This window comes from Ostrinia nubilalis, chromosome 29 (genome assembly GCF_963855985.1).
Source record: "Ostrinia nubilalis chromosome 29, ilOstNubi1.1, whole genome shotgun sequence".
Classification (NCBI taxonomy): Eukaryota; Metazoa; Arthropoda; class Insecta; order Lepidoptera; family Crambidae; genus Ostrinia; species Ostrinia nubilalis.
In genome coordinates, this window is record NC_087116.1 from 3,571,977 (window position 1) to 3,590,533 (window position 18,557).

The window sequence follows — 18,557 nt, forward strand, 5'->3', positions numbered from 1 at the left end:
TTTTCCGGTACGCGGACTCCATTCCAGAACCTTGCTGCCCCATCGGCCGTCAGTTCTGCGTACTATGTGCCCTGCCCATTGCCACTTCAGCTTGCTAATCCGTGGGGCTATGTCAGCGACTTTAGTTCGTTTACGGATTTCCTTATTTCTGATTCCTTTACATTAATACTTAGGAATAAAAAGGGTGGATGTTAGGTAGAAGGTAACTTCAGTAAGGAATATTCAAATAATCAACAATAGACCATCAGTTGGCACTTTCCAATTCTTGATTGCCAATACGATAGTAGTTCGATCCCTGTCGACCGTTGGACTATTGTTATGAACCACCATGTACTTATTTAGCTTAGCTGAAGCAGTTAGATAAAGTTCTCGAGTCACTACCTCGGACTGGAAGACGTACTTAGTGTAGGTCTGCCTATCGGTATTCAACGATTTGGTGTAGGTCGCGGGAGCGCCTGGATTCGGGCAGCGCAGGACCGGTCATTGTGGAAATCCTTGGGGGAGGCCTTTTGGTCCAGCTGTACTTCTTTTGGTTGAAACGGAACTCTTCCTTTTTAAAGGTTCAGGGTCGGCCGAGGTTGTTTGGGTGTGGTGTTAAATACTTAATGTTTACTTACAGATAGGGCATGCATTATTCGTTCGATATTGGTATCCGAATATTTCGAATACTAAAATTTATGGTATTCGAATACTTCGGATAAAACGATTTTTTCGAATACTGCTTTTTTCAATATACCTAATGTAAATTAAAATAAACACTTTTTTGTTTATAATCATTTTAATAAGGATAAATTTTTGCTTATTACAATCATCTAACTTTATTAACTAGATACTTGAAAAAAAAATGAAAAAAATTACTTTCTTGTGTCTAGAAAATAGGAACGTAAGAAACTGAGAGCATCCTAACGTATCATATCATTCATTGAACATCTCAAATGATTACTAAGAACCTCATCATTATCATCTCAGCCATAGGACGTTCACTGCTGAACATAGGTCTCCCCCAATGCTTTCCATGTTACCCGGTTGGTAGCGGCCTGCGTCCAGCGCCTTCCTGCTACCTTTATGATGTTGTCGGTCCACCTTGTAGGTGGACGTCCCACGCTGCGTTTTTCGGTACGCGGCCTCCACTCCAGAATCTTACTGCCCCATCGGCCGTCAGTTCTGCGTACTATGTGCCCTGCCCATTGCCACTTCAGCTTGCTAATCCGTCGGGTTAATCAGTCAGTTAATATAAATCAGAAGACTGAGGAGTATAACTTGCCACTAAGCTTGGCGTTCGTGGACTATGAGAAGACCTTCGATTCGATCGAGACTTGGGCAGTGCTACAGTTTCTCCAGCGGTGCCATATTGACTATCGGTATATCGAGGTGCTGAAGTGCTTGTACAAAAACGCCACCATGTCGGTCCGAGTAGGTACAGGACCAGAGCACGAGGGCGATTCCTCTGCAGCGAGGCGTTAGGCAGGGAGATGTTATGTCTCCGAAACTGTTCATCATAAAAGAACCTGTTTTTTCAGCTAATAGGTTCTTTTATGGTGACACTCGTAGGAGGAATTATAAGTAGAAAATCATAATCTCGCTGTAGGTGAATGCTTTTTGGACCGCCTTGATCTCCACCCTAACAGACGTTTCCAAGTCATCGTTATCGCCCTTTGGTTGACTTGATACCTCAGCAGCACCTTGCAAAGATTTATTCATTTTTGTTTTTGTCAAAGCGCTGTCTTTGTATTTCTCCCAAAGTAAAATTAAAAAAAAAAACTCCTGACACATCTGCAGCGGTTCTGCATACTCAAAACAAGGGTGTCAATATCCTGTTGTGGGATACTGTCCCAAGTCCTGCTAAGATGCAAGAAAAGCTGGTTTTCATGCACCATATCTTCAGGGAAATTCCTAAGAGCTCTCTGAAGCATATGCTTGGCATGCTCAATAGGATTTATGTCAGGGGATTGTGCAGGCCAGGTAAACGCACACATAAACACGTTTTCTTCTTTTATTTTACATAATTTACTTTGCTTAAGTAGTTTGAGGTCAGATATTTTTACAAGTTTTTAATAGGAAAGGCGTATTCGTATTGTTCGAAAAAACCGAATAATCATATAGATGCTATTCGAATAATAAATTTGGCGAATATCCGAATAATATGGATATCCGGATATCCGAATTGCATGCCCTACTTACAGATATTTCTTGTTCTCATACACGTCCGACAGTCCCAGCACGTGCGGGTGTTCTATCAACTTCATGATTGCTATTTCACGTTCCACCTGGAAAGAGTACGAAATTTTCATTAATTTAACTCTTCTTATTCACATAGTTAAGCAACAATCACCAAGTAAAACAGGCAGCGCAGGACCGGTCGTGTGAAAATTGACTTTTCCAGCAATGGATCTCTTTCGGTGATAGTATCATCAGATCATTTAGTCTCCACTGCAGAAACACTACTGTCCAAATTACCAGAAGAGCGAAATTAAACGACTTTGGCTTACACTCCCCACGCTGGCCTGACGGGTTGGGGAGGCCTGATGGTCGCATGTTAGTCCCTTAGTCGCTTACTACGACATCCTAGAGAAGAGTGAGGGTGTCTTAATCTACTCTGGCCGTACAGTTATGTTTAGAATAAGTAAGTACTTACTTAGGTAAGCTAAACCGGTCAATCTGGAAATCATTGGGGGAGGTCTATGTTCTGCAGTGGACGTCCTGTGGCTGAAATAATGATGATGATAAAGAATTAAGAATCTCACCTTCATTAGCACGGACTCGCTGAGTTTCTCCCTGTTGATGATTTTGATTGCGACCTTCTTGCCAGTGACGCAATGGACGCCCAACTTCACTAGACCTGAAAATAAAACCAAAAAATGTTAAGTAAGGTAACCTAGTGATCATCAACAATCAACATACACGTTATTTAGGATCTACATAAAATTATGCCTTCATATCCAACATCGTCAAAAAGTCCCACAAAAGTCAATTTACAAAAGTTTTATGTCCTAAATTCTAAAAAACTCAATCGCGTTTCGCAACAATAACTTTGTCCAATGAATTCATCCCAAGTAACACAAAACACAATTATAAGAAGCGTACAACAGCATGAACCTACGTGCAGAGCAGTATATGAGCAGCATATGTAGCACTATATCAGCCGTATAAAAGTCTATAAGTGTCTTGTAAGCGCAATTTGGGCCCCAAATAATACGGCTTTGAGCATTATTAAATATTATTAGTGCTGCTAACCAGCGCTTATAATGTTATTGAAGACAGACATTAGTAAAGTTGTTAGACAGCATATTCTAATGTAAAAAGCATTTTATTAGATGTTAGTACAGCTTTGAAACAGCTTTCAGAATTACAATGCCAAAGTTACGTTTTATTCTAAGGCTGAACGTTTTATTTTGTTTGTTTGAAAGTATTCGAAAAAACTTATCGCATTTTATTGTCCGATTTGATTATTTTTCGTTTAGAGTATTGCAGTGCAATGGTGTTGTGAGGAGATGTTTTAATGTCTTTATTTAAAACTAGCGGCCGCCCGCGACTTCGTACGCGTGGATCCCGTTTTACCCCCTTCATCTATCTTACGCGGTTTAGATTTTTTCATTCAAATATTTTTTCCCACTAACTCCCGTTCCCGTGGGAATTTTGCAATATCCTGTTGTATCTAAGCTTTAAGTTTACTAAGGTACCCGCATGCCAAATTTCAAGCGTCTAACTTAAGCGGTTTAGATTTTTCATACAAATGTTTTTTCCCGTTAACTTCCGTTCCCGTGGGAATTTAGCAATATCCTGTTGTAACTAAGCTCTAAGCTTACTAAGGTACCTGCATGCCAAATTTCAAGCGTCTAACTTAAGCGGTTTAGATTTTTCATACAAAAGGATTTTCCCGCTAATTCCCGTTCCCGTGGGAATTCTTAAGTATCCTATAACCTGCCCAGGAGTATGAAGAATAATTGTACCAAGTTTCGTCAAAATCCGTCGAGTAGTTTTTGTTTCTATAAGGAACATACAGACAGACAGACAGACAGACAGACAGACAGACAGAAAGACAGACAGACAAAAATTTTACTAATTGCATTTTTGGCATCAGTATCGATCACTAATCACCCCCTGATAGTTATTTTGAAAATATATTTCATGTACAGAATTGACCTCTCTACAGATTTATTATAAGTATAGATAACTAGCTTTCCGCCCGCGGCTTCGCCCGCGTGGAATTTTGTCTGTCACAGAAAAACTTTATCGCGCGCGTCCCTGTTTCAAAAACCGGGATAAAAACTATCCTATGTTCTTTCCCGGGACCCAAACTATCTCTATGCCAAATTTCATCAAAATCGGTTGCGAGGTTTAAGCGGGAAAGCGTAACAGACAGACAGACAGACAGACAGACAGACAGACAGAGTTACTTTCGCATTTATAATATTAGTTGGGATTTATCATAAGGTAAGTATCACTTTTTTTTGTTTCAAGAATGAAAATGAGCTGGGAGTATTAGTCTTATGTGAAAATATATATATATGTTTGTGGGTTATAATTCACGCGCCCTCACAGAAATCCTTTTTTTAATAAAATAGGGACAAATTTAGAATCGACATATGACACTTTTTGTGATTTTTTTAACGATTTGATTAATTTTAACTTATAAAATTGCTTCTATCGATACTCCGCTTGTAAGAAAAGGATAATAAGTAGTATTTCATGCATTTATGTGTATTAAATTTTATTTTCTATGTTAGAGAAAACAGAAAGCAAATGGCGTCAGATAATATTAATGTTTTAAACTTTCAACTAGTGTCTTTTAATGTTGTCAGTCTTATTATAGTAAAAAGAAAATGGTTAAGTCATTCAACCTACATATAAAATATCTAAGTGATATCTTTAGCATTACTGTAACACTTTTTAGGTATGTTATAATGTTCATTAGGTTTAAACGTCATAAAAATGGATTGCTTTAGTGTTAATCAGGGTACCGAAACAATAATTTAGAATCCTTTAATCACGTCATGATCCCCTACTCCACGTCTTTCAAGCTACCTATCTTATTTTTCGCTCATTGTAATAGTAATAATTTAAAGGAACTTTTTGTAACTAGTTAGTAGTGTTGCTGTAGTCGTTTTTTTAAGGGTATGCGTTATACGGGTAATTATTTAGTTTTCAGGTAACTACTTCTCTATTGTCATAAATAAGCTTATTTGTTTTTTTTTTCAGATGCCTTTTAAAATAGTGCAAACGACCGAAAGGGATGAAGGAATGTTCTACGGAACTTCTTGACTCACACAACAACCGATTGTACTGTATTTTGTGTATGAGGTGTATCATTTTTTGGAACACGTTTTGCATTTCTTAAACCAAATATAAAGTTTGAATATTCCGTCTTTATCTTTCTCTTTACTCCACCTGTTCTCTTAGGCTGAGTTGCACCACCTAACTTTGACCGTAACTATGACGATAACCGATGTTTTTTGTATGGGGTTTGACAGATTTTTGACGTTTGTTAAAGTAAGTTGGTGCAACCCGGCCTTAAGTCTTTTTCCACTGTTTATTCCTGTCAATAACGTGACACGTTCGACATAAATTTTCTAATGAATATACAGGACCTACTAACGCTTAAATGAATATAATCATACGGCTCGTGGTTTTATGGCCAAATTATGACCTAAAGTAATAAAATATTTTTTTTATTTATCTAAATAGTGCTAAAAGCTTTAAAGTAACAATAAAATAAGAAGATAACAGAGCTAAAACTTTAGTAAATGTTTGGCTAATACTGAGCAGTAAATAAGCATAAGAAAAGATCATAAAAATGCGTTCAATCTGTAAAATGTGTTAATATCTGAATGCAATATAGAATATTTCGACAACGTTTATTTAATGCATTAGGTTTTCTTATTTACTAATATACGGTTTTAACCTTTGTGTTAGTGTAAATGCTGTTAACCCTTAAATTGTTTTTGTCCGTTTTAAAGGACATGTCAAATAATTGCTTACAGAATCTAAATTAAAGCAATTTATCGACTTTCAAGGGATATTTTATAAAAAGCATGATATTTTATGTGAAACACGAGGCTACAGTTCAATAAAAAGCCGCGAATTTTAAAAATAAAGACAGTTGAATAAATGCAATAGCAATGTCAAGTTTTCACTCTTGATAAATGTGGCAATACTGTGGGTATTACACTTGTTCTTGTGCTTTATTGATTGATTTTAGAATATTAACGAATAAAACTGACGGTTATTGCCAAAACTGTAAAAAAATATCGATTTTTTTCCATTCATTTCAAGGTTACAAATGTTATGTCACTTAAAACGGACAATGCCATGTATCAGTAATAAATACTCATGTTGATTTTTAGTCATTTTTACCCAATTTCCCCCTTTTAGGGGTTGAATTCTGAAATAACCTGAAACACGTGTTTATTCATTTATCGATAGGAATGTATCCTGTGAAGTTTCGAATTAAATAGTGCAACTAATTTTGTTTCGCCCTACAAACTTTGGACCCCCATTTCACCCCCTTAGGGGGTAATTTTGGAAAAATCCTTTCTGATAACACCCCTAGACCCTAATAAGGAACCTACATGCCAAACTTTGTGTCTTTATACCCACCGGTTTCGGATTTATGTTGATAAATCAGGCAGTCACTTTCTGTTTTTATATGTCAGGGTATTTTTTGATAAATTTATGTAAAATCAACAGTAAATAGTCCAGATGGATTGCAAAAGGCGCTGGATTAGCCAGAGGATGATTATCAGGGATTCCTGTATTGTTATTAAGAAAAGTTGTTTTACGTTTGTTTTTCTAAACTGGCAATGCCCGTCCTAAGTGACATGGTTGTAATGCTAAATAATTGGCAATGTCCGTTTTGAGTGACATGTCATAACTTCTACACTAATTGAAATTTTTTCAAAAAGTAAATATTTTTTTCTTAATCTATCAAAACAATACCTAAATCCCAAATTTGACCATTTTTGAAGCAAGGGTTCAATGAGTGCCAATTTAAGGGTTAAAGGTGCTGTATATTAAAAGTAATTAATGTTTTAGTATGATTATAAGCCAATTAACTTAATTTTTTTAGACCATATAATAGCTTCATGCATTGTAAATTTTACCGCATTCTACTCAAAAGCATTTAAACTAAGTCAAAACTGATTTAAAGTGATAGTCTGACATTAAAACGTAAATCAATCTTGACTTCAGTGAATATACAGATTGCGTGTTACTTGGGATATGGCTTAGGCTAGCCGTAGACGACATCCAAGTGACAATGTAGGCAGGTAGGTAGGTCGTTCGTTTCAGCCAAATGACGTCCACTGCTGGACAAAGGCCTCCTCCAAGGATTTCCATAAGGACCGGTCCTGCTCTGCCCGCATCCAGTTTCTTCCCGCGACCTTCACCAGATCTTCAGTCCACCTAGTGGGAAGCCCGCCCACGCTACGTCTTCCGGCCCGTGGTCGCCACTCGAGAATTTTTATGTCCCAACCTCCATCATCTCTACGAGCTATGTGCCCCGCCCACTGCCACTTGATTTTAGCAATTCTGCGGGCAGGCGGTATTGATAAATTATATGGAGGGTTTCTGTCTGGAGGCAAAGTAACATTCGTAATAGTTACGTGTTCGTTTCGCTTTATTTTTTGTAGGGAAAGAAGAAACCCTATTGTGACTTCATTATTATCCTAAGGTAGGTATGTTTAGCTTGGCTTGAAACGATTGCTTGTTACAAATATTTAATAGTATGTCGTCTGTCACCAGCCTACGCGAAGTTAAAACATTTCGCCTGAAACCCCGGAGTTCAATTTCATCGTTTCCTTTTATTCCGTGGAATTACATTGAGTTGTAACACTCCCCGCAGATTGCAGACTTACGCCCGTGTTCACAAACATTACTATGAGGTCTCACAGGGCGCGTGGACGCACAGGGTGAACATGAACCAATCACAGAGCTCTATTCAACGCTTTGCGTTCGATTTGCAAGCATCGTTTCGTTAGTCGGACTGTTACTCAGTAGTTATGACTATGAACATGTATAAAATTGCGCACATTACACTGATTTATTATCGGCCGATTTCTCTCATACAAATTAGTACCTACGCAACTATCGGCCGATAAAAGTCTAGTCTCTAAAATATGCGTATCTACCAGATTTTTTTTAAATCTAGTTCTTTAAATGTTTCAGGATTTCAAAGAAACCTAGAAATGAAAGAAACTAGAATCACACAACATCAATAATTTAGTTTTCAGTCAGCTCACCCTTTTCAACAAAAGTCACAAGCAGCCAGACAGGCAGTACCTACTTACTTAATGGCTGTTAGGTAGGTAGGCATTTATTTAGCTATTTCAGACCGAGGCTAAAGATGGAAACTGGAAGCGATCTTTACAAGGAATCCTTACTATAAAGAAACTGGTACATATTACTTGACTTGGTTGAGTTCCTATTGGCGGCCAAGCTGTAGATCCTGGCTATACAGGAGTTGCAGCGGTGGGAACGAGAGGTGGGAATAGTCAGCTAACTTACTTAAATCTGGTTTTGTTCGGTTGTAACTTGTGTGTGAGTTTGTAATAACATAAATTAATAAAGTGTGGGTTATAACAGCTCTATAGAAATAAGGTCAGAATGTACCGAAGATGGGACGGGTAGTGTCAAACAGTTCGAAACAACTGTAGTCGTTTAAACATTGCCCTGAAGTTACAGGAAATAAGTCACTATGATCACTATTATTCACATGTGAGTAGAGAGTTATTTTTATATTAATTAGTGATACCTACATGTTATTATAGAGGGTGTTCCAAAACCAGCACGTTACGGGATTATTCCCAATTTCCCACCTCTTGTTCCCACCGCTGCAACTCCTGTGTAGCCAGGATCTACAGCTTGACCGCCTATAAAACCCAACTAGTGAAGGTCAAGTTTGGATCCGCAACGAAATAATCATAAGAACATAGGAGGAAGTTCGAAGTTCCTACACATAGACGGTGTTTCCACCAAAATTAGCACGTTACACCGAAGACACCGGAGTGGTTAGCTGGGCCATAACGAATCGAGTGTCTATAGAATTTTATGGGATTTGAAATACTTATAACAACTTTTTTTCCTTAAATTGACGTGATAGACTTGTGCTAGCGTCTTAGGCCCATCTACTTACCTCCGGTGTCAGTATGACGTGCTAATTTTGGAACATCCTGTATAATATCAGCCTCGACTAGCGTAGAATTAGTATTTCTGCCACCGGACCGGAAAATGTAATAAGGTCCTTAGGGATCGGATTGATGGGAATTATAGCTAGGGAACTGGGAAGTTTTTTTTTGTTGCCTGCCTTCATTACGTCTTCTGGTCTGTGGTCGCCACTCTAAAGCTGAGTTGCACCATCTTACTTTAACATTAATCAACGTCAAAAATCTGTCAAACTCCATACAAAAAAAAACACCGGTTATACTTAGTTATGGTGCGCCCAGACTGGGCGAATTTGCTCGCGCGGCACGCTGGTCATCCTGTTCACTCTGCTCTTACTTAAGTGAGCAGGATGTTGAGTTTGAGTCTGGACGCACCATTACCGTGTTAGGTGGTGCAACTCAGCCTAAAACTTTTCTAACCTAAGTAATGGCCCAAGCCCAAGCAACCAGTAAATCGTCTTACGGTGATTCAAGAAGTTAGGGCTAGCGAATCTAGCGATATTTAGGTACTAAAAGTTAGCATTATTCGGGGTTCCAATTATTGGAATTTAGAATCACAGTGCCTTTCGAACCTTAACTTCGAACTCTGTTCTTCTGATTAATTGCGTTGCGGGTCCAATGACAGTTTAACTTTCCCCCGGGACGAGACTAACTTGACCTTCACTGGTTGGGTTATTGGCGGTCAAGCTGTAGATCCTGGCTACACAGGAGTTGCAGTGAGAACGAGACTCGTATCATCATCATCATCATCTCAGCCATATGACGTCCACTGCTGAACATAAGTAGGCCTCCCCCAATGCTTTCCATGTTGCCCGGTTGGTAGCGGCCTGCGTCCAGTGCCTTTCTGCTACTTTTACGATGTCGTCAGTCCACCTTGTGGTGAGACTCGTAGTTAGTCGTGCTAATTCGTAGTATTATGTTTATTTCCAGCGTTTTTCTCATCATGCTGATGGATTTTTCCACTTCTGCTGTGACCATGGAGTCGGCAGCGTTAAGCGCTGTGCCTCCAAGCGTGTCTATAGCTCCGATTAGAGACAAGCAGACCATGCGATCTATCAACATAAGTGAGTACCTATTTTGGAAGTTTCTTCCGCCACTTCTTCTCAGCACCAGCCTATAATGATGTTGTCCCGAAGTGGTGGAAGGGCAAGCTATATTTGGGACATGTAAACGCCCTGGAAAGGACCTATAAGACTTAATAAAAGATTTGATTTGATTTAACCAAACTGTGGTCTAGTGGTAAATCCAGAGTTCCCGGTTTCGATTCCAGTTTGATGTAAACTCACACTAGGCCCTCTGATGATGATTATTATTTGTTACAGATCCATTCCTAACAAATTCGTTGCTGCAAGCGTTGGCTGACGAATCTGAACATAAGAGACGGTTTCAAAGATACAGGGAGGTTTCTGTTTAATAAATAAGTTAACAAAGTTTTTGGTTTTTTAGTCTTCTAGTTTAGTATCCGGCAACAAGCTGGAATAAACTGGATGCAAGTGACCAGAGACAGAAATCGGCGGAAGGTTCAAAAGAGACCTATTTTCGAAGACGAACCCCAAAGGTTGCTATAGATAGAAAGAATAGAGCTTCTTATAGGCAAGGCCAACAAAACTGATAAGTTTATAAATACTTTAGGAGTCCAATGACAGTTTAGCTTTCCCCCGGGACAAACTTGACCTTTACTGATCGGGTTTTTGGCGGTCAAGCTGTAGATCCTGGTTACACAGGAGTTGCAGCGGTGGGAACGACATTTGGAATGAAAATGTTGCGAAGACGGGAAAATTTACTACCTCCCTTCTTGTGTGTTTGCAGATTCACGGGTACCTAAGTACAGGCATAGTATTTGCTTTAGTTAACCACTCTTTACCCAGCTTATCGTGTAAGTAGGTAGGTACTTTAGGTATTTATAAGGTTAGTTAACTTAAAGGTTTGTTGCGTGCCAGCAATACTAAATTGAAGAACGTTTACAAAGTTGTTCAAGGCTAAATTATTAAGGTAGGTTAGTAACACATTAGAACCTTTTTACAGGGCTTTACACTTAATTTCATGATCTTTATCTCATTTGTAATGTATTTTCTAATCTAAGTAAGTTTCTAACAAACTTTTATCGTTTAGGTAAGGAATTAAAACACAGTTGATTTGAATTTTTTGAATCAACTATAGTTACCTAGCTACTTAACAATTTTATTATGTTACTGTCAATCACAAGAGATGAAAATTAATGAAAACAGTAGGTAGGTAGGTACTTATTTGCTTTCATACTTTTATAGGAGTCTACTATAAAAGTTACCTAGTCCAGCACTCAAGAAGATTGCAAGTCTGTCCCTCCATTTAATGGTTTTGTATGTAGGTAATCATAATGGAGACACCCTACTTATTTACATAGATTTTTTATAAAATTTACACTTAACCTGCCTGAACTTAACCATCATGAGCTTAAAATAGTTTTTAAGTTATTCTAAAACGTTTTATTTTTAACTTACTTAACCCTAAATTGTGCGTGTGGTTCATGCGTTTTGGCATAAGTTACTCAATAATAATGTTTAAGTATTTTGTGTTGGTACTTACATACTACATTATAAACACATACCTAATCTAAAATCATGTAAGTACCTACCTACATACTTATGCCTGTTTTCACCATCAATCCCTAATTTTTGAATGACCCCTACGAAAACAAAATTCCTGTGATGTGTTACCATAGGGGTCATTTAAAAATTTGGGATTGATGGTGAAAACGGGCATTAGACCCCTAAATTTATATTATGAGCTGTTTAGGTAATTTTACTTAAATGAGCTTACAGTAAGTAACTATAATTCATTATCCCTATTTTTAGTTCAATGATTACCCCTTTATACACTTTGATCTTAGTCAAAAGGCCGAGAAGCGATTTACCCTTATCATTCTTAGTTTCTGTGTCTTGATTTGACCTAAGCATTTAAACCCAAAAAAAGTTTTAGTTTCATGAAGTTAAAAAAAACTGTTCCAAAGAGTCCCAATCTCATTTTTATGAAACGTAGGTACCTAACTACCTGTTTCAAGTAATAAGGTTTCGTAACCAAAGTAACTCTTGTCATTACTCAACACCCCTACGGGATGGGGTTTGGGGTGTGTTTGGATCTCGAACGATTCTCGTCCCGGTGGGGTCTTAAATTTTATGTTCATGCCGAAAATAGGCACGGCCGGTTTCGGAAATCAAAACCCTGGGAAGGTTAACGTTTTGGTTATCGGTGGATACTTAAATAGGTAACGACGGAGCCAATTACCTAAAATACATACGTAGGTGGTAGATACGAAAAAAGTGGTGAAGCGATCACAAAATCGAATCAGTCACGAATTTTCAGGGAGGTAGGTAATACTATAATTCCCTACGAACATAATTAAATTATTTTTAATGTAACAATTCCTTTACAAGTTACACGTTGGCGTAGTTTAATAAATTGTAAAGCACAAAACAAACAAACTAAAAAGTTATGATGATATTACAGTATGAACTTATGTATTTTAATACGTCTTCATTAACCCTAAACTTCTCAATGGGGCCCTAAAGCCCTTTAGTAACTAGTGCAAGAAACTTATAAACAAGAATTAACCCTTAATTGGCATAGGGGTCCGTCAAACCCCACTCACCTGTTTGTCCTTTCCCAAGCGTCTTCTCCAATCTGAATGGGCCCACATACTGGTAGGCCTCGGTGGAGGCTGTAGACCCGCCGCCTTCCATGATGAGACTTCACGGCGCGCCGACAAAACCTCTCATAGCCACAACGTGGTCCGACAGACCAGTCGTGTCAAATGTTTGACGGTTGAAGATCCTTTGGCGGCATTCTGTCCTTCACGCGACGTAATTGGTTGACAAATACATTTCAAATTCACTTTTTCCATGAAATTGGTCAAAAGGATTGTGTCATATTGTTCACTTGCGCTCTGGTGGAATTTGGTTTATTTATTTCAAGATGTATTTAAAGCTCCATTCAGTTCGATCACAATGCCTTCGATTGAAAAGAACTCAGTGATGTTCTTTTGATAAGGAATTATTAATAGATGTGTGTAGGCGGGCTTATCTTGCAAAGCTATGTAGGATAACTTGAAAACGGCTTACTGGAAAATATTTTTCATTTTTCAAATACCAAAGCTTTGAAATGCAGACATAGTTGGAACGTTTTTAGCGTGATAAAGAATATTTTCCATCCACACGCCAAGGGCTCAAAGATTGATGTTCTGTGTATTCAAGATCATCAGTCAATGCAGGTGATGTAGTTTGGAGGCGTGCCAATAGTTCAACTAGACCTCTGCAGTACTGACAGATTAGTATGCCCAATTTGCAGTTCGATGTAAGTTTAGATACTGCGGCTGCCAATTTTGAAGATGGAGACTGTTGAACTGAGGTTATTATTATTAGAAGTTTAATAATTGTTGTACCTATTTTGGGAATAACTTATGATAAAGACCAATCGTGAAAACATTCCTTGTAAGATAGAAGAATTATTGACGCTTTCGTCAGTGAAACAGAGTTGCTTAGTTAGTATTTCAATGTATTTTTGAATCAAGGTTGCTTTCCTTGGAGGCTTTGAATCGAAGTAACTAATTGCCAAGCTTTCTTCAATGACTACTTGGCTACCTATTAAAGAGCTTTTGTCTTCTCGTTATCATTGTTTCCGAGAACTTTAAGTATTTTAACAAAACCGACTTAGTTATTTAATAGAATCAAAATGGTATCATTATTATTTCACTGTATTAAGTCTACCTGTGCTCTAACACTTAATGAATTGAACTTTACTTAAAATAAATTACGATTTAGATCATTTTGATAGACTGGGCGGCTGTACTAGTCATACATTCTTTTCATTTCTACGCTATCAATTTCTGATTCCGGACCTTACCTACATTTACCTAAGTACAGAGACATGCGAACTGCCTAACCTACCTCATGAATGTTGTCCTTCCCTATCTCACGAGCACGAGTGACAAGGGCGGTACTTAGGTATTTAAGAATTCATCACTACGGGCCGCCTGTCCGAAGTACGGACTAGAATCTAGACTATTTAGGTTCTGCACAGAATGTTACATGAGTTCTATCTTGCTTTGGTTTACGCCTGCCTGGATAAAATATTATTATTTACTATTTTTAGCACTGTTTTGAAGAATAACGTACTTTTGTCGTCTATTTTGGTCCTTTAACCCGGATTCCTTATTAATATTGTACACAGCAGGCGATGATTGGCGGTTTGTTACTATTTATATAAGCCACCCTACGCATTTTAATACCTTTTAAGTACTTTCGTTGATAGCTTTATCTACAGGACGTGTTTTGTAGAACACCGTCGATTTTACATGAATGTGAATTTTATTTTCTAACTTGTCTTGGCATTTTCGTCCTCAATCGTGTGGGTTATTCTTATATCACAACTGGTAGTGTCCAACTTTAGCTGAGCCGCGAGTCTTCAGACAAAGTTCAGTTTGACCGCGGAATGAGGTGCCCTTTGAAGAAAGAAAGATTGAATATTTATTTGGGACTATATCATGCAAGAAAATCACATTTCCAACATTACTGATTCAACCCAGCAAAGTCCTAGCCAAAATGAAGTTATTTTGCAAGTTTCCATGGAATCGGTCCCAGGACCTTTGAAATCAAGATCACCGAAGTCCCTAGCCAGGCAAGACAATAATTTGTCTGATAAAATTAATCATTCTTCATTAACAGTCAATCAATAATGCATTTTCCACATTTTTCCTCCCTATTAACGTTATAATTACCGTTTACCTACCTACGATAAAATAGTCACAGAGCATCGTCTTTCTTCTAAACTTGCAACTGAAAGCATGGGACAATCGTTCTCTGACTTATTGATAACTTCGATACCAATAATGGCATGTTGTTGAACTGTAATTTTGTTTGATATTTCTTGCGACACAAACTGAACTATCTAAATGTTTAATGATTCTCAGAAATGTCATTCCAATTACATAGTACTTAACTACGTCCTTTATAAAAAGTAGGAAAATAATAAATCAGCGCAAAATGTTTGTATCGCATATTCTTGGATAATGAAATTTTTACAACCCACACGATGGAAGATTCAATTAAGCAAAGAAAAATATTTTCTTTACGTTTGTATTTTAATGAACCCAATTAATTCTTGAATTAGCAACATAAAAACTTTTCACAGAGCGTGTAAAATTAGTTAGGTAGTTTATATCAAATCAAAGCTAAAACACGTCGCTACTGCAGCGTAAACCCTCGCTGAGATTTTCCAAAGATTTCCACACTTTTCAGTCCTCGCGGAGGCATTGGAATCGACCCGAAGAGCGTCGAGTTAATTTCAATAAATAAATACTTTTTAAACACTCTAGTTAGATGCTCACTTACTAAACAATTTAAACACTACACAACTAATAATAACTGCACATGATAACACTGTATAATCCGCATACAACGTTCCTTCGGTACGTCACTGGAAAATCAATATTTGCCGTCTTAACGTTAGTATCTTTTACTAAATAACTGTGTCCCGGGCCGCGATTGTTCGTGCACTGGTCAAAAAGTTTGTTTCTCTTTTTTTGGCATTTTTTTTAAATGGTACAAAAATGTAAAGTGTTACATAATACAATAAATTCTAGGTCAAATTGCTATGTTTTCGGAGCGGGGAAACGCGTTTCGCCGGGGTTGCTCGGCTCTTTCCGCGACACTTCGGTCTCACCCCGTCCGTGAGTCATTCGCCTTGGGGTTGGTTTGCGTTCCATTTCACTGTACTAGAATTTTTGAAATAATTTTCATTGTATTGAATTACAAAATGTCGCTAAGTTATGTTTACAAAGTATTATCAATATTGTACGGAAGTATTTAGAATTTAATCAAATGATAATGTTGTTTATACTTAAACAATAATGATTCTATATTTTTTTGGAAAAAAATACGTGCTATGTAGTTTGCAAAGTAGACGATAGATGGCATGACACCCCATTGGCAACTTATTACCCTTTGCACATTTTAGGGTTAACAATTACGAATTAATTAGTTGAATATAAATTATTAAAAGATGGTGTTTTATTTACAAAACAATACTAAGTCTTAGTCTTACTTAAGTAAATAAAACATGACCCTAAAAACAATTCAATAATTATTGTTTTATTATGTTGTTAATTTATGTTTTTTTACGACATTCTTTCCAAAAATATTTTCTTCTGTACATTGTATTCGTAGAAACCTTAAATGAATTCTATTATTATTCTTGAACTTTTAAATTAAAAATTGTAATCACAGTCCGTTCTGATGCAAATTGGTTCGAGGTTTATTTTGTTTTAATTAATGTTTTATTAATTAGGATCACCTCTTGACGCCAGGCGTCGTCAACTTTTATAACTTTTTATACTCTATTGCAATAAAATGCTGTTGTAACTGTGACTGTGCAACAGTTGCCTCCTACTTTTAGTAAAAAGAGGGGTTTGATTCTCGGTGGGGTCAATTTAGAATAGGTAGTTAAAGTAGTTATCCAATTCCGTGTGTTAAGATTTGCTGATAGACATAAATTTTGATGGTAGATACAGGGCCGCGCCGCCCCTGTGTGCGATGTGTGCGGCGCACACAGGCGCCAAGACAATAGGGGCGCCGCGCCGCTACTGCCACCTATTTTTTTTTAAATGGAGTACATATCGATAAGTAAGTAGGTATAGTATGCGCAAGCGCAACATAGGCCTTGTACACAACAAAACAAATATTACGCTTATTAAACAAGTCTCTCAATATTTATATGTTTATTATGATTCACGTTTATGGTTTCATTATACGCTTAGGGTTTTAGTTTAGTTTACACTAGCGGCCGCCCGCGACTTCGTACGCGTGGATCCCGTTTTACCCCCTTCATCTATCTTACGCGGTTTAGATTTTTTCATACATATGTTTTTTCCCGCTAACTCCCGTTCCCGTGGGAATTTTGCAATATCCTGTTGTAACTAAGCTTTAAGTTTACTAAGGTACCTGCATGCTAAAAAGCGTCTAACTTAAGCGGTTTTGATTTTTTGTACAAAAGGATTTTCCCGCTAATTCCCGTTTCCGTGGGAATTCCTAAGTATACTATAACCTGCCCAGGAGTATGAAGAATAATTGTACCAAAGTTCGTTAAAATCCGTCGAGTAGTTTTTGTTTCTATAAGGAACATACAGACAGACAGGACAAAAATTTTACTGATTGCATTTTTGGCATCAGTATCGATCACTAATCACCCCCTGGTAGTTATTTTGAAAATATATTTCATGTACAGAATTGACCTCTCTACAGATTTATTATAAGTATAGATTACTTACGAGCTCAACGTTAAAACGGCGGCAGTTCTTTTGAACCATAAAGTACTAGTTACATATTTTGAACCGTAGAGGCGCCGAGTTTGTAATACATTTTTTTTATGACTATGAGTGAGTTTATGAACGCAACCCGATGCGATGCGTGCGAGTTGCGACACAAACGGGATGGGGTCCCGGGGATTCCCCGCCACGGGGATTTTAACGAACGAGATAGCCAAGCCAAAACCACATTATACAGGGTGTTTGGCGGAAGGTAAGACAAACTTCGTGGGTATATAGGTAAGGTCATTATAAGAATACAAGTTCGCCCATTTTACCCAGTGAGCTACTAAGTAAGTAAGTAACTACTGAAGTAAGTAAATAGTTATGTTCGCAATAATAAATTAACGAAAAAGAGCGATTTGCATAATTTTACTTTGGAACGGCAAATGTATGTTACCGGCACGTGTGCTCCGGCGTTCAAACAAAAATTATGTCATATTGATATTTTCCATGAATTCGTTATTATATAATAACATTTATTTGTGGGTCTAAAGCTATACATACATATATACAACAAAATGGTAACAAATAACTACTAAACTAAACTATAACTAAATAAAAAAAGGGTAAAAATTAAAATTATGTATACAGGGTGTTAGGTAAATGGGTATATGAGCCGACACTAGCCCATGTTAACATGGTCATATAAATGGTATGGTGAAGTTAGAAAATTGATATCTTCATTTTAATTATTTAATTTTTCATACAAATCGGATTTTATAAAATTTATTTTGTATGAAAATTAAAAAAATTAAAATGATGATATCAAATTTCTAACTTCACCATACCATTTATATGACCATGTTAACATGGGCTAGTGTCGGCTCATATACCCATTTACCTAACACCCTGTATACAAGCTTTATAAATAAAAAATTTCATCTAAATCGCTACCTTGGGGGAAGGTGCCCAATTTATTTTAAACAAAAATAAACTTGCCGTTACTATGGAACAATAATACAAAAGTTATCCATACAAAGCTTCTTCCAACATCGTTATATTTTCGGCTATACTCATTTTCATTACTTTTTTTGTGTTTTATTTCAAAATCAATTTAAAAA

General features: G+C 37.3%; 1 protein-coding gene and 2 long non-coding RNA genes across 3 annotated transcripts in view; 2 read left to right on the plus strand and 1 right to left on the minus strand.

Annotated features, from left to right (window-relative positions):
• Positions 1 to 12,963, minus strand: part of LOC135085609 (serine/threonine-protein kinase BRSK2) — a 75,321-nt gene extending 62,358 nt beyond the window's left edge. The window contains 3 exon segments of the mRNA XM_063980384.1: positions 2,182 to 2,267; positions 2,745 to 2,839; positions 12,787 to 12,963. Coding sequence (XP_063836454.1) covers positions 2,182 to 2,267; positions 2,745 to 2,839; positions 12,787 to 12,877 — 272 coding nt within the window. The 5' untranslated portion in view covers positions 12,878 to 12,963.
• Positions 5,021 to 5,362, plus strand: LOC135085631 (uncharacterized). The gene is made up of 2 exons (XR_010260174.1): positions 5,021 to 5,130; positions 5,200 to 5,362. It is a non-coding gene; the product is annotated as an uncharacterized LOC135085631 (long non-coding RNA).
• Positions 8,635 to 10,589, plus strand: LOC135085648 (uncharacterized). The gene is made up of 3 exons (XR_010260184.1): positions 8,635 to 8,712; positions 10,089 to 10,222; positions 10,481 to 10,589. It is a non-coding gene; the product is annotated as an uncharacterized LOC135085648 (long non-coding RNA).
• Positions 12,964 to 18,557: the final 5,594 nt, after the last annotated feature.